The sequence below is a fragment of the Anguilla anguilla genome, chromosome 7 (assembly GCF_013347855.1).
Source record: "Anguilla anguilla isolate fAngAng1 chromosome 7, fAngAng1.pri, whole genome shotgun sequence".
NCBI lineage: Eukaryota > Metazoa > Chordata > Actinopteri > Anguilliformes > Anguillidae > Anguilla > Anguilla anguilla.
In genome coordinates, this window is record NC_049207.1 from 24783976 (window position 1) to 24808202 (window position 24227).

At 37.4% G+C, this 24227-nt stretch overlaps 2 protein-coding genes across 8 annotated transcripts in view; one reads left to right on the plus strand and one right to left on the minus strand.

Moving 5' to 3' along the window:
* LOC118231493 (lymphocyte cytosolic protein 2) overlaps positions 1–8080 on the plus strand; it is a 32179-nt gene extending 24099 nt beyond the window's left edge. For 4 of the 6 annotated variants that reach the window (XM_035425316.1, XM_035425318.1, XM_035425321.1 and 1 more), the window contains exons 11-19: positions 253–354; positions 826–844; positions 1028–1052; positions 1376–1448; positions 1601–1623; positions 1758–1861; positions 3485–3562; positions 4394–4549; positions 7702–8080. In XM_035425316.1, the coding sequence (XP_035281207.1) occupies positions 253–354; positions 826–844; positions 1028–1052; positions 1376–1448; positions 1601–1623; positions 1758–1861; positions 3485–3562; positions 4394–4549; positions 7702–7848 (727 nt within the window). In that variant the 3' untranslated portion in view covers positions 7849–8080. Of the gene's footprint in view, positions 1–252; positions 355–825; positions 845–1027; positions 1053–1375; positions 1449–1600; positions 1624–1757; positions 1862–3484; positions 3563–4393; positions 4550–5329; positions 5404–7701 lie in introns of all 6 variants that reach the window. The other 2 variants (XM_035425319.1, XM_035425317.1) reach the window with 2 other exon arrangements.
* An 86-nt stretch (positions 8081–8166) lies between these two features.
* LOC118231492 (zinc finger protein 518B) lies at positions 8167–24153 on the minus strand. Of its 2 annotated transcripts, XM_035425315.1 has the most exons (3): positions 23976–24153; positions 15708–15768; positions 8167–15598 (listed from the first exon to the last, which is right to left on the minus strand). In XM_035425315.1, the coding sequence occupies exon 3, from the start codon at positions 15373–15375 to the stop codon at positions 12844–12846; it is 2532 nt and encodes an 843-aa protein (XP_035281206.1). In that variant the 5' UTR covers positions 15376–15598; positions 15708–15768; positions 23976–24153; the 3' UTR covers positions 8167–12843. The 2 variants fall into 2 exon arrangements, with proteins under 2 accessions (XP_035281206.1, XP_035281205.1); XM_035425314.1 differs by having other exon boundaries at positions 8167–15768.
* Between the last annotated feature and the right edge of the window lie 74 nt (positions 24154–24227).

A 24227-nucleotide genomic window follows, 5' to 3' on the forward strand; every position in this document is an offset into this window, starting at 1 on the left:
AACTACAACAAAATAACCAAGAAATGAACGATGAATGTGTCACAATGAATTACAGTAACCTATAGTATTTATCTTGTTATACTTGCTGCATAGATGTAAGCAGTGCATCAAATGTTTTTATTTCTTGCTTTTGAGCAATAGCTGAAGTATCAAGCATCATAATGCTCTTCCATTGAAACTGATACACAAATGGTGGCAGTCACTGTCATTGGTTAAAAACAAGAGATGTGCTTACATTATATTCCTCCCCAGACTCCCTAAACGAGTCGTCAAGGAGCTGAGGGCTCCATCTCCTGTCTCAGTATCCCCCAAAGCCAGGAGGGCCACACACGCTGACAGACGCCCAAAAACAGAGTGAGTTCCGCCTCAGATAATGGCCTCATCATCAAATATTTTCCTGTATCCTCTTTCTATCAAATGGGGTTCAGAAGGAGGCTTACACACACCCCTAGACTCATATAAATTATGAAAAAAACGAAAAAAAGTGTAGCAATATTTCATAAATTATTATTATTATGTATTTATTGTTATTTTTTATTACTGCCCAGGTGAGTCGTATAGCTATAACTGTTTATTTATTTATTTCACTGACAAATAGCTTTTTTAGAGGAAGAAATGACTTATGTATCACTACAATATTTCATTTAAGCTGCAAATATAGGGACTATATATATATATATATATATATATATATATATATATATATATATATACTGTACATATATATATATATATACAAATACATATACTGTTTATATATATAAAATAATGAGCCTACATTTTTATAAATTTTGTTTATAATGTTTTTTTTTTCTTCTCCCACAGGACTGGGCACCATCAAACTGTAAGTTTAAAAAGAAGATCTGGATGTAAACATAGTCTTACTGTACCCTGAGCAAACTTGGTCTAAAGGACTGTAAAACTAAGCACCACCCTTTTGTGTATGTTCTGATTAAGCAAATATTGCCAGCCACGTCCACTCGCATGTTGCAGTGATCACATAACATTTTGCTCAATTCCCTTTCAGGTAATGAGTAGAAGTCCTGTGAACGGTGAGTTATGGCTGAAATGTGAGAAAATGCAACTCATAGTAATGCAGAAATAACATAAATACACTCATAGTTTGAAAAGGCATTTGAGTAACACAGTGACATTATTACCTGGATTGGAAAATAATTATGAACCCCCTACATGATTCTTGTTATATAATTTTCCAGTATAAGGGATATATATATATATATATATATATATATATATATATATATATATATTAATCTGACAGTTCAACACAAATTTTTGAAACTGTTGCATGACAGAATGCTGCAGATTGGAATGTAAACATTGCACAATAATTAAAACAGATCTTTATATTCAGCAGGCACGAGAAGAGAAGCACGACCAATGCAAACCACTTTCTCTCAAGACCTTGAATTCTGCAGGGAGTCATGGTACAGTGTGCATGTGTGTGTGTGTGTGTGTTTGTGTGCGTGTTTTTGCCTGTGCGTGTGCGTGCACATGTATGGGTGTGTGTGGCCTTTTGTTAAGAATGTCTTTATAATATCATTAATACTAATACTATTCTTAACTCTTAAACTTATAGGTCAGCAGGAAGCAAATTGCCTGGTAAGTAACATGGTAAAACGTTTTATATTCGGGGTGTGTGGGGGGGATGTGGTGGTAGAATGACGGTGAGGACCAAAATGAAGCCCTATAGAAGCCTCCACCTTTGGCATCATTCTTGCGATGTTGTTTTACAGCGACGGGCACGCCGAGTGTGAGCGCGAGTCGGCACCACGAATGGCCGCCGACCAGGGGAGACATGAAAACATACGGACATCACGCCAAACCCAGGCCCGCCCAGGTGAAGATCCCTCTCTCTCAAATCGCACGCCCGCAGCACTGCACTACTGCGCAGGGTCAGCAAGCAAAAGCGGGTGCACATCTAAGCTCCGTTACTTATAGAGCTGGGGGGTTCCTGCCTCTTCTGTTCAGTCACGTCGGGACCTGATTTAAAATTCCAGTCATTACTTGGAATGTCAACATAGAAGTGTAGGGGTATCTTTTCAATTATTCACTGAATTTCAGTTCCTGGATTGACTGACCCCAGTCCTTGTAACATAAAGCTCAATGTGAACAGAAAAGGAAGTGTAAAGTCTAAGTCTAATCTCCATTCATGAAGGCATTGATGCAAATATTGTAAAAAAGGGAATTTTGCCAGGAGGGTTCATCTGCACAGTGTGCCAGCGCTTTGACCTCTGAAGGAATGTGCCTTTCAGGCCACAACTAACTTGAAAAATGAAAATAGCATCAATGTTATGCAGTTGGCTATGTTATAAATGACATTTATAATACATTTACAACTGAAATTACAATTGTGCAGTTGTACAGGTATTCGGTAGACACTTTTAGCCAAATCAATTTACATGTTTTCATACATTCTTGCGGTGTCAAAGTATTGATCAGCGGTCCCTCATCTTATCGGAAAAGGGGTGTTGTTGCAGGTTTTTTTCTAGCGTAGCACTAAAACACCTGAAGTAGTTTAGGTCTTGACAGAAGACTGCATCTGCACCCAAGGAGGACTGGGGTTGGTCCCATTTCAGTTCAGTCAATGCAAGAAGGGAATTTAAGGGAATTCAGTTACTTGAATAATTAATTGGCCATACAGTGCCCTCAAAACATATGGGAATGGTACAGTGGAATTAGTATTTTTTGGTGTATACCTGCAGACTCCTATAATTTCTCATCAAGAGTTAGTAACTGTCAATTGTCTGTTAACTTTGCACAGCTGAAAATGGAGACTATGCATGTAAATATGATGAAATAAAAGCTGATTTAATGTAGTTTTATCTCATATTTATCTTTTGATCTGAAATTGAAATGCCTTGAATATATAGGAATTTTTTTTTAAATTGTGTCTACTGTTCCCACACCTTTGAAGGGCACTGTATTTTAGATGACTAGGGGAATCAAAGTGGGTGTGGAATGAAAGGGATTTTTGTAGCCAATCAGATGTAGGGGTTCATTAGGTGGCCAGATGCAGAACTTTGTGTGGTTATTAGACCAGGATACCATGGTTAACATGGCTTTTCTTTCAAAAAGTGTGACAGAATCTCTAATGAGTTCGGACCTTTCCTAAGACCAGTCAGTGACTGGCCAGAGAGTACACTCACCTGGCAACAGAGGGGAGAAACAAGAACCAGCAGTACTACTGGCCCTATTTGAGGGCCAGATTTGAGTATTGCTGGTTTAATGTATCATCCGAATGACGGCACCTTCTATAGTACAGTGTCCCCATCACTGTGCTAAGGCAGTCTTCCATTTAATTAAGTGGGAAGAGTGCCCCTTAGTGGCCTATCCACATCTCTTCCATCAGTAACCTAGTTTCCACAAGTCTCCCATCCAAGTAATTCACTAAGCTCAAACTTGCTTAGCTTCAGCCAGTTATACTGAAATGGGATTTGTTTTTAAACATGTTTTTTTACAGATATCCAGTGATCAGAGCTGGTACATTGGCGCATGTGAGAGAGCAAACGCTGAGCATGCATTGCACCTAATGAACACGGTACAGTAAACCAGTCCAGTGCTTCCTGTTTCTACACACATTCATGTGTCTATTGCCTATGAACATGTGATATACACTGGTCATTACACTAATTATAGTGAGGAAAAAATCTATATCTTGTTGTGTATCAAACTATCTAGAGGCTGATTGTAAAAACAGCACATGTCCAAAAGTACCCGGACATCACACCACACTGCTTTAAACCATTCCCGCGAGTGCTTGGCATTGGTGATCTTGGGCTTGTGTGCGACTGCTCGACCATGGAAACGCATTTCAATAAGCTCCCAGCAAACTGTTCTTGCACTGACATTGCTTCCAGGGGCAGTCTGGAACTTGGCAGTGTGCGTTGCAACCGAGGATTTTACACGCTACACGCTTCAGCGCTCGGCAGGCCTGTTCTGTGATCTTGAGTGGCCTAACGCTTTGCAGCCTAGCTGTTGTTGCTCCTAGACATTTTCCACTTCCACAACACCACTTGGGCAGTTGACCAGGGCAGGGCAGAAATGTGACAAACTGACTTGTTGGAAAGGAGGCATCCTATGACATTGCCATGTTGAAAGTCACTGAGCTCTTCAGTATGATCCATTCTACCGCCATTGTTTGTCTATGGAGATTGCATGGCTGTATGCTTGATTTTATTCACCTGAAGAAGCAAAATCCGCTAATTAGGAGTGGTGTCCACATACATTTGGGCATGTAGTGTTTGTACATTCTTTTAAAGTTAAACATAGGTTTCTTGTATTACTTATAAAATAAAAATAGCACCAAATTATTATTAATTATTATTATTATTATACTATTACATTAATATTATTATTTTCATCTGAACAGGATGGGGCATTTTTAGTGCGAGATCACTCCAAGAGCTCTGCGGAGGAACCCTTTGTTCTATCACTGCTTTCTCAGAGGAGAGTTTTCAACATCAAAATTCGTTTTATAAAGAGCGCTCGCAAGTACGCCCTTGGAACTGGATTACGGACAAATGATGTAAGTATATATGTGTGTATCTGTGATTTATTGTTGTAAATCCTTGCTAATAATTATCCGCACTGGAAAAAAAAAAAAACAGTTTTTTCAGTGCATTTTAGATTGTTGAGGAATTTTATTTTATTTTACTTTATTTATATATGTTGGATTAAATTAAAATTCTTAAAATAAATTTTATTTAAAATAAATAGGTTCATTTAATTAAATTTAACTTTTAGATGTGACCTGCTGAAGTGTATATACAGTAGATCATGTATGCATGTACATATGTATACCATGGCTTGGATGAATTCTGAATTCTGATTAGTTGACAGCCAGGCATTATATCTGTGTATAGGCATGGTTATCTGGATTACAGACTCATTAAAGTTCTAAATAAGTACAGGAAAACTTTAAAGTTGTTGGCTTAGAAATCCCAAAATAAAGAGAAATGTAACCATATAACAGTATAACAGCTTATAACAGTATAACAGCTTATAACAGTTGATAAACAAAACCAATAGCATAGCCAAAGGATAAATATGTGGATAAAAAAAGTTTTCATCCAGAAAATATCTCAGTTGCGACACTTTGCACATCTAGCCGAGCGTTTTTGGGGTCAGAGGTGTAATATTTATTAAGTTTTCAAAGTTTTTTAACATAGCGTGGTTACATGAGGGTAAATGACACACCTGACTTTCTGCTTGCGATACCACTAGCTAAATTCTTCATACAAATAGTTCATTTGTACTTTGTTTTTCATTGTTGAATGTCTTTTCTCTTTTTCTATGTATCTGATAGCTGACAGTGGTAGACAACTCTGTAGAATATGAACTCTACCAAACATCTACTGTTAGAAGAATAATTATATTTACGTAAGTGGCGGTTGTCTATACATAAACGTTTTGTACTTGATTAAAAGTTTTATTTACATTTACATTTATTCCATGCATTTAGTTGTAGCTATGGTATAACTGATATAAACCAGTATATCAGTGCATATATATGGCACTTCAGGTTGGTCAACAGGGTGTTACTAAAAGTGTTAGTGACATTATGTTAGAACCTTTTGCCTCTAAAAGTGGCTCTGACATATAAAAAAAACAAGACCAGGTCAAAACCTAGTATACGGCTGGACCTAACACATGTGATCCGGCCGACCAATGGTGTAACTTCATCACTCACTCAGTCAGTCACAGACATTCGTGTTTGTAGGGCTGGCTCCGCTGCTGCGGTCCAGCCAAAAAAAACAACAAACAAAACACACCTTAGCTGCCTTTCAGATTTCTTGGTCATGTGCATCTAAAATGGCTAAAGGAAATATTTCTGATGAGATGAGACATAAGATAAATCACTGCATAAGAAAGGTGAAAGTCTAAGGAAAATAAGTGAAAAAATAAGTGAATAAAGGAGTTTCCAAAACTTGAGTTAAAAAATTATAGCAAGATAGTGAAAATGGTCTGGCTAGGGGTGTGTCGATGTAAAAAAGCCACTACTGAGAAAAAGATATAAAAAAAGAGAAGAAAATTTTAACTAGTGACCAAAACTGGACACTTGATACGTGGATTAAGGTTTTATGGACCAAAGAGTCTAAAATGGAGATTTTCGGAAGTAAGAGCAGGCAGCACAGTTGAGGCCAAAAGTTCACATACACCTAGGCTAAAGATATTCAAACTCAGTTTTTCACAACTCTGCACATTTCATGTTACCATACATTTCTTTTGGAAAGTCAATTAGGGCATCTACTTTGTTCACATCAGAGGTAATTTCAAAACAATCGATTAGAGACAGATTTATTTCAGCTTTAATTAACTATATCAGAATTCCTGTGGGTCAAAATTTTACATACACCAAGTTGACTGTCTCTTTAAACAGTCTGGAAGATTCCAGAAATTGATGTAATGACTTTTTAGAAGCTTCTGATTGGCCAATTGTCATAATTAGGAGTTAACTGGGAGTTAAGTGGCACCCTTGTCTGTATTTAAGGGCTTACCTTTAGAGCCACTGCCTTTTTCCCTTGATACCATGGGAAAGTCCAAGCTACTCAGCTAAGACCTCAAAAAAAGAAACAAAAGAAAAATTGTGGACCTCCACAAGTCCGGTTCCTCCTTAGGAGCAATTTCCAAACAACTGAAGGTACCACAAGTATCTGTACAAACAATTGTATGCAAATATAGAATCTTGGGCACAAATTAACTCCCAGGGCTGAACAAACTTTGGTCTGAAAGGTTCAACTGAACCCCAAGACAGCATCAAAGGAATTGGTGAAAGAATTGGAGGCATCAGGTACCAAAGTGTCTACATCCACCATTAAGAGAATCCTATATTTTTAATGGCCTGAAAGGCTGTCGCGCAAGGAAGAAGCCCTTACTCCAAGACCAGCATAAAAAAGTCAGAATGAAATTTGCAGGTGATCACCAGGATGAAATCCTAACCTTTTGGAGGAGTGTTCTCTGGTCAGATGAAACAAAAATTGAACTGTTTTGCCATAATGATCAGCGCTATGTATGGAGGAAAAAGGGTGGGGCTTTTAATTTTAAGAACACTATCCCAACTGGAAACATCATGTTGTGGGGCTGTTTTGCTGGAAAAAGGACTGGTGCACTTCAGAAAATTGACGACATCATGAGGAAGGAGGATTATCTATAAATACTGAAGCAGCACATCAAGACATCAGCTAGAAAGTTAAAACTTGGTCGCAACTGGGTCTTCCAGCAGGACAATGATCCTAAGCATACCTCCAAAGTTGTAACAAAATGGCTTAAAGATGACAAAGTGAAAGTACTGGAGTGGCCATCACAAAGCCCTGACCTGAATCCCATAGAAAATGTGTGGACTGAACTGAAAAAGCGAGTCTGAGCAAGGAGGCCCACAAACCTGACTGAGTTACACCGGTTCTGTCAGGAGGAATGGGCAACATTTCCGGCAAAGTATTGTGAGAAGCTTGTGGAAGGCGTTTGATTCAAGTTAAGCAATTAAAATGCAATGCCACCAAATACTAACAAAGTGTATGTAAACTGTTGGCCTCAACTGTATGTACACCAAAGAATGACCCTTGGAACCATGTCTGTAACTACTGAAAAATTAAGTCAATGGCTGTTTTCACTGGAAAGTAAATAAAAGAAAGTGGGGTCTCTGAATATATGCTGATTGAATATTTTCATTTTCAACAGATGTTTGATTCTGTAGATGCAATCATCAGGTTCCACATGATATTTCCAATTGTCCTGATCGATGGAAAGGACCAGTCTGTGCAAAGGAAATGCACACTCACGTGCCCGCTCACGAAGGATGAAGTTGATAAAATATTAGGTCAGTGACATGAGAGAAATGTATGCAGCTTACAATTTGCTTAATTCAAACAGAGCTTATAAATCATTTGCTATTTATGTTGGTTAATAAATGTATCAAATGTGCTATATGTCCTTTAATTCAAGTGTGTTACACCAGTGGGACCACAAAGCTGTATTGAACTTAGAGGTACTTCATTTTCATTAATGGCTATTGAATTCAGATGCAATGTTACATAGAAAATAAATGGCTTTAGCTGATCATTCCAGTTTCATATATGTGACTTCACTGTTGTGAAAAGCCAACAAAAAGTGCATAAAATTTCACATTCTGATTACACGGAACATTTTTTTTTTCGTTTATTTCGGCAAAATTGTAATGAAATTATATAAAATAGCCATGACAAACCAAAGCCAACAGTGTTGGAAGATATTCAAGAAGAATCAGTAGTTACTTCAATAAGAGAAAGTAACACTCAAAAACAGTGTCATTACAAGGTCATTTGACACAAGATAAGAATGTTCAACATTCCACTTGTGTTACATAATCAAACTGTGTTCTTAAAAAAAAGGATTGTAAAGATAATAATAAACATAAAGCAAAAAACCAAATTAATCCAGACTATTTTTATCTTATGACAATGAAAACAAAATTATTTTGACCAGAACATGCCTACCATTCAGTAGTAGAAAACCTCAAAGTACAAACTCACATTGTGAAAATAAAGTTTAAAAAAAGTAAAAACAAAATAGAATGTGCTAGAACAATAAACCCTGTCATCTTTCCCACATTACAGTCAAAATGAATATGTAATAAAATGGCTATGCAAGTGGCTAAGTAGTTCAAAAGCTGGCGTGAACCACACACGGACTGAAACCCACTGTCTCTTCCAGTTCACCAAAAATAAAAAATAAAAACTGGTGGCATGCTTTAGTAATTATAATCCTTATTTAAGGAACAACTTAGAACACAGCCACGTCACGTGTAATAATATAACACGTGAAGTGGAGCAACATAACATAGAGGTTGGCCAGTAACTAGAGAATAAAATTAATCACAATAGAGCTGCTGGGTGCCTCATCCTGTTAAGGCACTGTTCCACCATATGGATGGGCCAAAGGTTCTAGTATTGAATCCAGACTGTAACAGTGCCTACTGCAGCTGGTTGCTCCACAGTGCAACACATAATTGGCTCCATAATTGCAGGGAAGACAGTGGCTCATATCACAGTAGTGACCACCGCATCTTCTGTTTAGCTGCACATGAAGTTTCTTCTTCCAAATCCTATCTGCAAGCGTGACTGTAATGAGGTGTCACATAGCATTGCCTCCTTCAGAGGAGAATGTGTGTTATAACATAACAAGTGTCATACCATGTTAATTATGAATAAAAGTCAGTTGTTTTTAGCCCAATGTGATGGTATGAGGCTGGAATTATACCAGAAGTGGAGCGTACACAGTCCAAGACTGTATTTGATGAGCAATTTATATGCATATTGTTGTTGATGTTGTTGAGTCATCACAGAGATCTGCTTTTGAAATACCGCTTTCCAAATGAAAATTGGGTGTCACTGAATTACCAAAATAAATTAAGATGTTTACTAAATGTTTAGATGTTTAGTTAATGTTTGATGAATATATTTAGATGTTTAGTAATGTTTATCTTTAGGCAGCTATTTCAACACATTGACTAAAGGAACAGAAACATATACGTCCTCCGGGCTCAATGAAAGATTAACCAATCACAAGTCACAATACAACCTTAAAAAAACCCAAAGTAAACACGCTGCATGAGAGTATTTCAAGAAATTCAGCAAGATGAACCACACAAAGTTTACTGTCAAGGTGAAAAAGCACCAGGTACTGTAGGACCCCCAACACAATTTTTACAAGGATAACCTAAAAAAAAGGCTTTAGATGAAGTTGTTCTTGCTGTTGGAACATGAATTCCATGATGTAGCCAATATAATTTATGAGGAGAACAGGGCACTCCGCTTCCTTGTATTTTTGTTTCTCAGGGAAAGCTATGCTTTAAAAAAGCTTATATTTGCCAATATAGACATTGCCGTTTATATCCTTTATCACCAAGTTAACAGAGATGGTCAGATATAAATAGCACTATTTCCAATGGCCTGGGCCCAGGAGTTCAAAAGTGATTTGATCAGATTTTGACTATCGGATTGGATTAAATCTTGCAAATGGGCAGTTCAAAACCAAAAAACAGGATTGGGATCACTTTGGAATCCGATCAGATGAGGTAATTGAATCCTAGCTTTAATCTGGATCAAATCTTCAAAACGCGTACTTCAAAACTTTAACATAGGATTGGGATCATTTTGATCCAAAAAATCAGGATTACCTTGATCCCAGTAGAATGGTGGATTTAGAGTGGATTACCATAACAAAATGTAGTATACAATTCATTTCAAAATACATTTCAATATAAAAAAGATGGTAGAGTTTGTAAATTAAAATAATACATTGTTTGTAGGCTCAATGGTTGCAAAATTTTTATTGACTTTTTTCTGTCACATTTACAGTGGCCTCTAGCCTACCTCTCAGAACACTGTATTCAACCAAATATTAAGTTTATCATCACAAAGTTATCTCAACAAATATTATATCAATCATAAATTAAATTTTGAATCATCAAACAATTATCTACAAATAATAAGCACTAGTCCATCAAAGCACGCCTTGAAGATGCTGCTCTAGAGCTGCCTTTCAATGAAGAGGATCTGTGAAATTTTTGTTGTTGTTGTTACATTATTACATTACATTACAGGCATTTAGCAGACGCTCTTATCCAGAGCGACGTACAACAAGTGTCCCTATTAGATTTATTGTTTTTGATTCAAATGTGGCTTTTTATTATGATTTAAATCAAGTGCTGTTATATACGTGGCACAAAATGATTTATTATATTCTTCTTAATAAATGGCTCAAACTGCTATTCCTTGTATCAAGAGCTGTCAGAGTTAAAAGATAATTTTAGATGTTAAAAAAAGAAAAGGTTGTTTACATTTGTAGGGCCATAAAAATCGACACTCAAAAAGTTACATATTGCACCTTTAAAGCCCCCCGAATATTATATATAATTTGAAGGTTAGAAAATCGTAATCTTTCTCAGTAATGTTCCAGGGCTTTAAAGCACTGATAATCAGGATCTGGTTATCTTGAAAAGTCTGAATCTGGATCAGGGTGATCCTATCCTGAATTGTTTTGAAATACCTGGACAAAATCTGGCTGAGTTGTCTGATCCTGGGTCACAAAATATGGGATTTCAACATCTGATCGGATCTGATTGAGATAAAAAGTTTTGAACTGCCGGGCCCTGGAGAAATAAATCCAAATCTTCCCCCCAACAGTCTTTGCCTATGACCTCAAATATGTCAATAGTGGGGCTAATTAACTTTGAAAAAGCGGTTTCACAAAGGACAAGTTCCTTCACCTTAAAAAACCTTAAAAACTACAGAAAATAAGCTACCCTCAAGAGAAATGTTCATTTAAGATAAAAAAAGTACTTTAAATGGTTTCAAAAGTGCTAGCAACAAATGCTAAATTAACAATAACGCAAATTATATGACTTTAAAAAATGAAAGCAATTCTGATGTTAAAACATTTCATTAACAACAGTATGCAAGGATTGTTAACCATGTTTCTAAAGGCAGTTTCTGAGCAGCCCACAAGAATCTGCTGGTGGACCAAGACAAGGAGATTGTTTTTGGTATTGCATGTTAACCTCTGTTAAACCTCAGCTCAACACCTCAGGTAAATCCAGCCTAACACTGTTAGTTATGAATATGTACATCAAACACTTTTTATTTCAATGGTATTAAACCTCTGGCCAATCAAAGAAGGGTTTCATCTGGGCTAGACACTAACTGATACACTCATTAAAGGTAAGATTTCGTAATGTTACATATTAATATCATGACACACATTCTAAGATGATGTTTGGAGTGCACATACTACAAAAAAGCTATCTCCATTAGAAGGTAAAAATTAACATGTACTGACAATTCACCAGAAACTTCCAGGAGTCAATGGTTGATGGGATTACTGTTCTTGGCTGTAAACTAATGAGATTCCATACAAAAAAGAAAAGAAAAAGAAAAACCTCAAAAAGGATACAACTCACTGTGATCACGATTCCGGAACTCGAAACTGGCAGCTCTACATTGGGTTTACATATATAAATCCATTGAGCACTTAAAATTTGTTTTAACTGGCAATTAAAGAGTTTAATTTACATTACAACACTATATTAAATCTGTTGTCTTATTTGAGGATAATGTGTTCATTTTTTACAACATATTTTATTAGCATCTGCCCTTCCAACAAATTTAAAAAATATTAACTGAGCTCAACTGGAAAAAGCCATAAATACCATGTCTACATGATCACGCTTGTTAAACACTGCAACAGAGTGAAATTAAATTTCCTAAACTTCGCAACCACAGACAAAAAAAAAAAATTAACATAATGTAAATAGCTTCTCATTAGCTGTACATATTTCACAGAAAATGAAAAAACAAATTGCACTAAACATTTGGCATTCTCAGTTGTCATACTGGTTTTTCCTCCCATGTTATAAACTTGACCAATTCTAAGCCAATTTTTAATTGGTAAATAATAAGACATACTTATTATCAACAATCACACTCTTCATTTGCTTTTTGCTGTGAACTATATTCATGAAACAACATTGCTGGAAATTCCTTAATAAGGAATCCAATGTAATTTTCCATGGTATTTTCAGGGAGCATTAAATACCTAATAAGGTTGCTTGTATAGAAAAAAATGATATAGACACACGAGACAGTGATTCAACCTATATACAATATAGAAAACAGAAATATATTTCATGGATATCTCAAAGATATTGAAATGCCTTTTCAGATGTAACACACCTACTACAACACCTAAAACATGCCTTATTCACAACTCTGTTATGTTAAGTTCTCTGTAGTTTCAGTCTTCCACATCCAAGGACTTCTTCCTTTATGTTTCTTAAAAACATGTTCACCGGACTAGCACTTGAGTGTCTGTTGGAGTGTCTCTAAATACAAATCCCACTATCTGGTATTTGTTTTGATGGACCTTCTTTAGTTTCATTTTTAATGTGTGCCGGGTCTGGTCCGTTGATTGTCGAGTTGTCCTTGAGTGCCACATAACAGACCGTTCTCCTGTGGGGAGCGCACAGTTGGGGAGGTTCGTGTTGCCTCTAAGCATGGTTTGCATGTTGGTCCTCACCCTAAAAGCCTGTGGCTTTGGATGATTAAGGACAACAACGGGTTGGTCAGGCCCTGGGCATTTAACCGGCTGATCCTCCTTCAGCGGAATCAGCCAGAGTCTTCCTGTGTCTCTTTGGGTTTTCTTTGTCACTTGTGATGAGGATTTTGCTTTAGAGGTCTTCTTGTGTTTTTTCCTCTTCTTGTGCTTGGCTAATTTCCAAGCATCATCATACCCATCATGAGTCTGCGAATCCTGTTGCTCCCATTCTTCATCCAAACCCTTGTTTTCTGCTCCTGATTTCCTCCTTTTCAGTGAGAGCTTAGGAACCTTGTTCTGGGAAGAGTGGTCCGTGTCCAAAATGTTCTGCTCATTTAAACTGCTGAAAAGGACAGGCCTGGGCATCCAGCTGCCTATCATCTCTGAAGCTGGTGTGGATATCTTCAGAGTAAGTGAGGACTTGTTGGACTCAGAGATCTTCAGCACGGCTCCTTGTGGAATGAACATGGGCACGGAGCTTTCCAGAATTTTTTTATTTTTCTGTTTAGCGGGAGCGTCCACTGGATTTTTGACCAGGTCACGGGGCGAAATGTTGTTCAGCTGGGGTAAGTAAGTCTGACCCAACAATGGAGACCTTGGTGCTTCACTGGCAGGGCTCGGCGAGTCCGTCTTAACACTGTCTGTGTTAGTGCCTTTTTCTCCTTTACTTGTGAGCTTATGATTTGTTCCTCCTTTAGGGCTGCCACAGGTATCCACTGACGTTGATGTACGTCTGGTGGACAATATGTTTTTTGAATTCCCTTGCTCTGGAACAGCAGATATGTTCCCATTCTGAGGGAAAATTCCCAGGTTGTTGTTTAAAGCCTGCTCCCACCTGATGCAGCCTGGGAAATCCCCAGGGCCTTGACTAATGGAAAATACTGATGATATGACTGGTAGCTCAGTGGTAGCCGGAGCATCATGTGAATCCTTATCATCAGCAACTTTCTCAGAAATGGGGTTGACAAAAGGCATGAAATCCAGAGGACAGCCGTTCCCTTTAGTCATAGTATCACTCCCACAGGGAGTGAAGGAATTACTTGTTGGATGTGATGGAAAGTCACAGATTACCTCCTCCTTAGGAACAATATTACAGGTTTTTGAGGGTACAGTGGGTCTGACAACACTCTGCTGGACGGCATTATTTGCAGTACTTTGAGTAGATAATATGGACTGAGGCTGAAAAGGACTCTTGAGTTTACTGGAACTCAGTGATTTCTGTCCCATTTGCTGGCGCACACTTTTCGATGCTTCCTTCCTAGTTTTGCCACCAAATTCCCTCTCAAGCTCACCAGATTTTTCTTTCACAGCCCCTTGTGCTTCTTTCGAGTGTTCTTTTAAGTTTGGACCTCGATCACGGGACACATTCAACACAGTTTTTACTGAGGAGAAATCCCTTTTTTTCACATTCTGGTTTACAATATGAGGCTCTGGATGGATTGCCTTGCTCTCTTGTGCAATGACACTGCATCTGAAGGTTGGTTTATCTATGTGGCTGTTTTGAACACTGACACTCCCAGTTTGAGCCTCCAAATTCTTCACAGGTGATTTGGTTTCAGCAGTTTGCTGTGAGACTAACTTAAGCTCCAGCTCCTTGGTCCCATTGACTGTTTTCACCTCCACGAGTTCAACAAAGCAGCCAGGGGGTATGTCCATTTCTGGTGGATAAGCAATAGTCAAGGGTTTGTCATGCTGAATGGGTTCATTTAGGGGAGACAAAAGTTCCACCTGGACCTTGGACAAACCACTAGAATTACTTGTCTTTCCAACGGCATCACTGCTGACTGGTGCATTACTAACCACACCCACAGGGGGCAAGTCCACGTCTGTGCTCAAGGGTGATGCATACATGTGCGTTTTGGTCGAGTGGGGCTGCTGTTCTAAATTAGTCTTGGTGACTCTGTATGAGGCTTTCTCTTCAAAAACCTTGTGAACTCGTTGAGTGTGCTTCACGATGTAGTCATTTCTCACTGCACCATAGGGGCAGAACTGGCACTTGAAGGGGAAGGTGCCAGTGTGCTTAACGAGATGCCGCTGAGATTCGCCTCTGGTGTACGAGACATGGTTGCAATAAGAGCAAGAGAAGGTCATTTCCACGTGCTGCAAAACATGCTTATTGAACTGATCCACGTCTATGGATGAAAAGCGACATTTGTCACAAGAAAATCTGTTCCGATTGTTATTCAATTTAGATAAGGCCAGAGATTTTTCTGAATTGTTTTTCTTTGTTGTGTTTTCCACAAAAGAAATGAAGACATTCTGATGCTGACTGATTGGATTCATGTCGGTAGAATTACTCTTGTGGTACAAATACCAACAATACCAATAAAATACCAAAAGTTGATGGTTAAATCATCTGTTTTCCTGCTATTCCATCCCCAAGAAAACACAGAGTGACCCAGGCATCTTTCAGAGGCACAAACTCAACTTTAGAAGTCATCCTGTAGTTATTTCACATGAAGAAACACAGACGTGAAGTAGGAAGCATCTTCAAGCAACAAAAAACCTAAAAAAAAATTTAAAAAAAACTATGTATAAAGATCACATTTTCACACTGACTGAAAGTGTTCATTTAAAATTTCACTGTAATCTTAATGCGGTACACAATGACTCACTCCTCCTTTGAAAAGTGTCACTTGCTCTGTCCTTTCATCCACCTGTATAGGCAGAATCCAACTGCAAAAAAAGAGAAAATGTTTTAGCTATTTTCCTTAAAAAACTGAATTTGTTTCACCACATAGAAATATCTTTGTATACTGCACTTTTTTGATGTGGCTGTTAATGGCAGCAGCAGGATGAATTTTGATGTATACAGTCATCTTAACTGCTCAGATCAAATCAAATGCAGACTTCAGGCATTCATTGAATGCAAAGGATTTGCAAAGAAGTACTAAATATAACAACATTAAGAAAATGTTAATCTTTTATAGCCCGATTAGATGGGAGTGTATCTATGTTCCCAGGGTCCCAAATCCCCAAGGTCCTATGTTCCCAGGGTCCTATGTTCCCCAGTTCAATATTCTGTTAACACACATTAACCCTCCTATTGTGTTCGGGTCAAATTTGACCCGTTTCAAGTTAAAATATTTCATTAATATTATCCAGTTTTTTTTATTGGAACAATGCATCAAAACAGCTATATAAACACAACAAAACCCCATTATGCGCTCTATAGAGCTGGGGAACATAAGACCCTTTGTCATGTTCCCATTCTGTGCCATATAAATCTGGGGAACATAGGACCCTGGGAACATAGGACCCTGAGAGAGCACATATGTAGAGCTGGGGAACATAGGACCCTTTGTCATGTTCCCATTATGTGCCATATAAATCTGGGGAACATAGGACCTTGGGAACATAGGAATGACCTTGAATAGATGCCGGTATCTAAAAATTGCATTCTCTTAAATTATTGTTTTTATCTGTCACCGATTCAAGGAGCACTACTTAGACTCTTTGTACTTTTATACAAAAAAAACTCTGTTGTGATTGGTAAAAATAATCAAGAAATAATACAGAAATAATAAAAGAAATAACAAGGCAGTCCCAAAGGAGGGCTGAAATTGACAGCCCAGGTTGATGATTATGGTATTTTATAATCCAATAATTGTCTGCAACAAGTAAACAACAGCTAATACTACAGAGATGGTATTGATATCACTAAAATCCCACTTTGACCCCTAAGCAATCAATCAGCTCTTTGTACACAGGCTACCAAAAGTCATTATTCATTCTGTATTATGTTCATTGAGCTGACAGCGTTCAGGAGCAGTTGAAAACAAATTTTTCTATGAACATAAATAGAATTTTGCAGGCAAAAAGTGATGTTTTTCTAAACAGCAGTTTCCATACCCTACAAACAGTGAAACAATGATATCAATTACACATTCCAGTGGCAAGTAAATTACTTAAAAGAAAGCTACTACATGAAACTACCTCTCTATGATGTACCCATCATGACTTTTGCCCCCGCTTGGAAACCCTGTATACATTACAATTACCTTACAGTCTCGTTTTTCAAGGTAATTTTCACAGCTTTTAAACATAGCTTACATCGTTCTTCTAGCTAAAATGATAGCTTCGCTATTTGCTGTGTACCCAGTTATTTTCACTTTGTGTTTTTGCATAGTGCAGGAGTGCATGCGCATGCTTTATCAATTGTTTATTGGAGCTTTGTTTATTGGAAAATGCTTGCATAAGAGACACTGCAGTACTGATTAAGGGCACTATATTACTGTAAATCGTATATGATTGGATTACATATTTTTGTAATTTTTCTCCTTATGAGCTCTCATCCTGTTGTGATTGGGAGGTTTACTGCTGACAAGCCTAATTTACAGCAGTCTGAGAGCAGAGTGCAGGTCAGAGCACACAGCAAAGTAAAAACCAAGTGGTTTGATTGTTTTTAAGTGAATTTAGTTTGTGTGATAAGTAACCATTATGGACACATTTTGTAAATAGAAGCTCTCCAAAAGGACAGAGTTTGACTGTAATACAAGGCTAAGTCAAAAACAGACAATGGGTAAATAATGAATATTTGTTTTGTAGGGTTCCAGAGAGTACCACCCTCAATGGAATTAGCTTCTGGATGTGGAATATGGCTGGGAAAAAATATATACAGAATTTTCCAATTTGGAGAGGTTTGGTACCATTTGGAGGTTTTGGGGACACTTGGGCCCACCTTTCGGGAAACACGTAAATTTTACTGCTTATCATCATTTAATGTATACATCCTGGGGTACAATTCAAAAAATAAATCTATTTTTACCCAGTTTCAGGAGTACATATAATCACTACAGAATAAAGAAAGTACAAAACAATTTTTGTATTTGGATTCTTTCTTCAGAATGAGTATGCCCTGTATGTTTACAGAGTGAAACTCCCATAGGATCAAAGGATTTGGTCATTTTGGTACAAATGTGCTCTTTAGTTCAAGCAATGTGGTTTATTTAAGACAGGGGATTCTTACAACTAGCCCTGTGTTTTAAGTGGGGTTTAAGGGGTTAGTTTATTCAGTATGGTTCTCTAAAATGGGGCAACTACTTATGAAAAGGGCTGTAATTCCTACAAGGTTTGTCTGATATGGATGAGAATACTCTCAAACTAAATATGCACTTTAACCTTATATTCATGGTTTTACTTCAAATCCAATGTGCTCGCATACAGAGCCAAAACAACAAAAATTGCCCCACTGTCAGGCCAGCCAAATCAGGGCCATAGTTAAGTCAGCAGATAGGACACATTTCTCCTGCAAAATATGATAATAGGTCATAGATAACAGGTGAATAGTTTAGGAGTTTTCAGTGGAGTATTGCTGCGGTCTTATTGGATCATGGTGACGATACTGCTTGGCTTAGAAGCATAAATGAAATAAATTTTTCATAGATCCTTAATGAGGAAGTTGATCACTGAAACAAGTATCAAATCTCAGCAAGAGACAACAGTGATTTTAGTGAATTTATGCATGTTTAAAAACATACAGTTGTCTATACCACAATAGGTTTAGGTTCAGGCTCTTGATGTGAGTGCCATTGTGTTACCGAATTTCATTCATTTATGTCAAACCATTTCAGTTACTTGTATTTTTGTCATTTTTATTTCCTTTCTAAAACCAACTGTTTTTAATAACTTTTTAGAGGACCTTGCAATGAACAAATTGTTGAAAGTTAGGCTATATCATGTCAAATGGTCTAGGAGGAAGCCCATTTGACATAGTTTAACTTTGACTTTTGTAAAAAATATATATATATATATATTCAAAATGGCGGAAAATGTTAAATGGTGGACATCCTACTACTATAATTGGAGAGCGGTTTGTGTGTACGTGTGTGTGTTTGTGTGTCCCACTATTCCTCCAATTCACATTCCTCCAATCCCTCCAAACTTGCCCCAAAAAAGTTTCAGGGGGCCAGTGTTTGCATATGCTGTTTTTCATAATTTCATTTTTAATGTTAAAGAAATACTCACCAGTTTTACTTTTTATTTTGCAATCCGGAACTACTGTCACCCGGAACTACCATACCATACCAATGGTAACAGTTACACCACTGTAGGAGGGCTGGCCCCGCTTGGTACTTATTCACTGTTTTGGTACTTATTCACTGTTCCGTGTGTTTTCTGGTCTCTTAAACTGTGAGCCTGTATGGAGAGTGGTGCTTCGCTACCGAGTTGTTTGTTTTGGCACTGTTTTTGTGGTTTAATAAAGCGTTGATTCGTAAATTCGACTTTTGTCTCTGACCCGTAAGTGGAACATCACACCACAGACGGTTTAGAACTGAAAACGCTGGAGAGGGTACATTCAAGACAGAGAGAGTTTTTTCAAGAACGTTTGTATCGAAAACACTGGAGAGGATCCATTCAAGACAGAGAGTTTTTTTGAAGAACGTTTGCATCATGGCTAAAAAGAAGCGCAAATCACTGTCGCAAAGTCGTGATGCCAAACGCAAGAGATTGGCACGAGCTAGCGAATCTCCAGAGAAGTCAGGTAAGAATTCTGAAGTATATTGCTGATTCACCGTTTGGCGTTAGCATGCTAATAAACTACCTAGCTAGCTTTCATGCTTCTTGCGGTCAGTGCTAATAAACTACCTAGCTAGCTTTCATGCTTCTTGCGGTCGGCGCGGTCTACACGGTGCTGATTCACTGTCTACCTTTCGCATGCTAACAAAGTACTGAGCTAGCTAAGGTGACCAGATTTCTGAAATGAAACCCGGGGACATTTCCAGTTTGGCGGTCAATATATCATTAAAATATCCAATGTTATTATCTATGAAATAAAAAAGGGGACAATTCCGGTTTCATGTACTTTGACCATGGTAACTGTTGTACTGTAATAAACTATGGTGCAGGCCGACTGTTAAAACTGGGTACTAAGTAAGTAACTTTATAAACCGTGTCAGAAAATCATAGTTTACAGTACTATGGTGAGTGAAGCTATGGTAAACTATAAAGAAAACACAATAAAGAAAATGGTCAAACACACAATAAAGAATATGGTCAAACTACAATGCTTCAATAGTGTATTTAATTATCTATACGTAAAAGACAGACAAGCAACACTACCGAGTTTTCCACAGCAGTTTTCTCTAAAACTAGTGCAAGCAAGTAGTTAGTAGAAGAAGAGTGATATGAAGCTGCTATAGCGAGCAGCACCCTCTGTTGGCCAACACAAGCGCAATGGAGAGGCCTGGGGTACAGCGAGAAAAGTCTCAGGGCTCAGGGGAGGCTCAAGGACAACGGTTGCAACGCCCAAAGGGCACTTTGTTCTAGTTATTATAACTTCTAAGCATTTACATTGTCCATGAGTAGAGACATATAGTGTGCTTAATTTCAAATCTGTAGTCCACAAGGCAGGATTCATGATTTTTTGTTTATATTGGAAATTCAACTGAGTTATAACACCCCCAAGTGGCTAATCAGTGCTAAAATTGCTTAGTGGCCATATAGAGGTACCCTTTACCAATGCCAAGTTTCATTGGTCTCACCGATGTGGTTACGTTAAAACAGAGGAAAGAAAATGGCTAGTGGCATTTCCAAAATGGCAGTCAATTCAAGAAGCCAGTGATCCACAAGGTCCATATATATGTTCCAGATTAGGAAATTGGTCACTAAAGCAAGTAGCTATAATCTCTAATAGACAAGTTTTTGCCACTGTATTTCAGTTGGGCGATACTTTTGGTTGGTGATTTTCATGTGAGTGTCAATACAGCAACAAAGTGTCATCAATTTATATCAGAATGCTTGAGAATTACTAGCATTTTTGTGATAAGCTATTCCCACATCAATTTTTATTGGCTTTTGTTTGTGTACTTACTCCCATGTTTTTTTTTAGTGCCAACTATCCTTACAGTAACTTTTTAGACAACCTTCAAATGAACAAATGTTAGGCTACATGTTGATGGGTCATGTGGTCTAGGAGATGTGGAATGGCGGAAAATCTAATATGGCGGACTTAATGGCTTTGATGGAATTACTTCTAGTCGAAGAGACGATGCACCTCTTGACACTGCTTTTATGTAGCCTACCTATGACAAATGGGGCAGGAGTTTTTTTGTTTCATTTAACTGTATGCTATCCTGCCATCATGTGGCCAACTGTTGTTAAATTTGCTGCACGACTATTCTGTGCAAGGACCTACCATTGTGCAGTATTTTGTCAATTTATCCGTTTTGCTGGAACTGCAAAAAATGGTAGAAGACATAATAATAATAATTATTATTATTATTATTATTATTATAAAAACCATCCAATGCAATAGGGAGCCTTGCACCAGAGGTGCTTGCCCCCATAATTAAATGACTTGTTAATCAATCATATTCTTAAACAACACATGCATTCATTTTCTGCACTGTATTCTGTGGAAACAAGAGACAACAGCCAAAAACACATAGGAGTCAGTGAGTGCAAGCGTAGTCAATATGAACACCTAGCCTATTTAATGAAACTAAGCACCAGTTTTAAGGAAATTCTATATTTTGTTAAAATCAATGGTTGGTTCTTGTGTGGAACCTCAAAAAATATTTACACTGACATTTTCCTTTAAATGAAGCAAATGTAGTAATACTGTTGAAATACAACTGAGGCATGTAGCCTAGCACTTTTCACTTAATATTTTACTCTATTTGGATTCCTGGATAAACTGACAAAAAACAGGCACTCGTATAGCTACAAAAGCACCCACACTAAAATACAGTGTACTTATTAAAAGGAATCTAGAATATCATACCAGATTGTGTAATAATGTAGAAATCCCATCACATGCATTGCCTGAAATGCCACCCCAAAAGCATTCCAAATCACACACAGTTTGTTTCTACATGTAGGCTATCAGAAACAGATTAAATCTGAATTATTTTGACAAATTGGGTAAATGTCTAAATACTGGTACACTAAAGTTTATTAACTCTGGAAAAACTAAACGAAGGCCAGAAGAATTATGTAGCTAAAATAATCAAGTTTTAACTGCACAAATATTTTGTCAAAATCATACTGTTATAAAAAAAAAACTTTGTTATGTACAATAAAATGACAGGAGGTAGGCTATTTTCTTTCATCAATATTTGTAGCAACAGTACATGATACTGGCAACACTACAGAAATTAATGCAAAATTTTACAGTTAAAGAATAATTTAGGATGCATTCCTGCACATTTTAACCAATTAGTCTGAATGCAGAGAACTTAAGTTCGAGCACCAAAACTGCAAGTTTTAGGCTACTTCAATTTGTTTACTTCAATAACTGAAAAAATATAGTGAGCTCCACAATGTTTGTGACAAAGACTTTTTTTTTCCTTGATTTGCTTCTGTACTCTACAATTCTAGATTTGCAATTAAACAATGGACAATGCAGATACTCAGCTTTTATTAAAGAACATTTTAATACATCTTGGTTTCACCATGTAGAAATAATGATTTCGAAATAACAACACTTTTTATACATAGCTCCCCCAATTCAGGGCGCCATAATATCTGGGTCAAATGGCTTCATAGGTGTTTATGACTAGCCAGGTGTGTGCTTCTTTAGTACAAGCATAAGACAGCTTAAAGTAGCCTACCTAGTCTTGAGTCTAGGATTTGGATTGCCTTTAGAGTCTGTTATTAGTGTTTGTTAGCATAAGGACCACAGTTGTCCCAAAGACAGTCAAGGAAAACATTATGAGGCTGAGAAATAGGCTATATATATTTTTTTTTAAGAAAAGAAAAAAAAAAAACAGTCCAAGACATAGGCCAAACCTTAGGCTTACCAAAATCAACTGTTTGGAACATCATTATGTCGAAAGACAGCACTGATCAGCTCACTAAAGGGTCAAGTAGGCCAAGGAAGAACTCTACAGTTTATGACTGGTAAAGGTAAAGGGCTGTTATTTCTACATCGTGAAAGCAAAATGTATTAAAATACCCTTAAATAAAAGCTGAGAATGTACAATTTAACCACATGTGCATTGCTCGATTACAAATCTAAAACAGTGTAGAGCAGAGGCAAATCAAGAAAAAAAGTATTTATCCCAAACATTATAGAGCTCACATATATAATGCATCCAAATTTTTCAGCCAAATTAAGTTACTCTAAAAAAAGACAGTAGGCTATGAGAAATTTTTTACGCCTCACAGCACCAACAACAAAAAAAAAAAAAAAAAAAAAAAAACAGAAATTCACCTAGAAGACATAAAATGCCTATAATCCCGAAGCTCTTTACTATCTCTGATTTTGGGTAATATACAATTAATTTAATATCTGAGTGATACTAATTAATCAATGTCATTTCATTTTTATAGCCTAATCTATATGCTTGACATGGATTTATTCAGTCTTATAACATTATTATTATTTATCTAACAGCGTTGTTTTTTTAATTGTTTCTCATAGCCGAAACTAAACATGTAGAACTGAAATTGGCAACGTTTATAGAGTAGAAAATGCATTCGCAAGAATGCGCTGTTATCTGAAGAAACCGTTTCGACCACACTTCTACATTTTCGAGAATACTGCAGAAAACAGCTGACGCTCGAAGAGTGAATTGCAAGCTATCTTCATATGTGTGAAATGTGCAATGTTCTAATTTACTGTAGGTATATTTTAGTTCCACAGGACTCAATAAATATGACCAATGTGGATAGCTAGCTACCGTAACACCGCTTTCTACACACACCGAGACAACTGCGCAATAAAATTTACGTAGAAGCACATCTACGCCCCTATGAGATAAACTATTCGCATAAAACGCAAAACAGATCGCACAACGAGGCTAGCACCCCAACTAGCCAAAATGGGAGGAATCTAACGATTCGAAGAATATTCTAAAAGCACCTATACCAGTTGTGGACCATAGCTATGCACGCTCACTTTCAAGATGTTCTAATGCAAAACAAGCTATTTCACAAACCTTGAACTACTGTTGCGCATTACTGAAATTCCCATATGATTCCTAATCACACTGGCAAATGGTGTCCTGGGTATTGTCTTCTCTCATTCTGGAGGAAGAAAAGAGAACCCGTGTAACGTCCAACAACAAGCTGTGATTGGTCAAATTCGCAGTGGGGCAGTAGATCTCTACACCGTACTATGCGCTGTGCATTTAACCCTTCCTTGTCCTCAGAATATGTTAAGAAGTCTGTGTACCAATTATCTCAGAAAA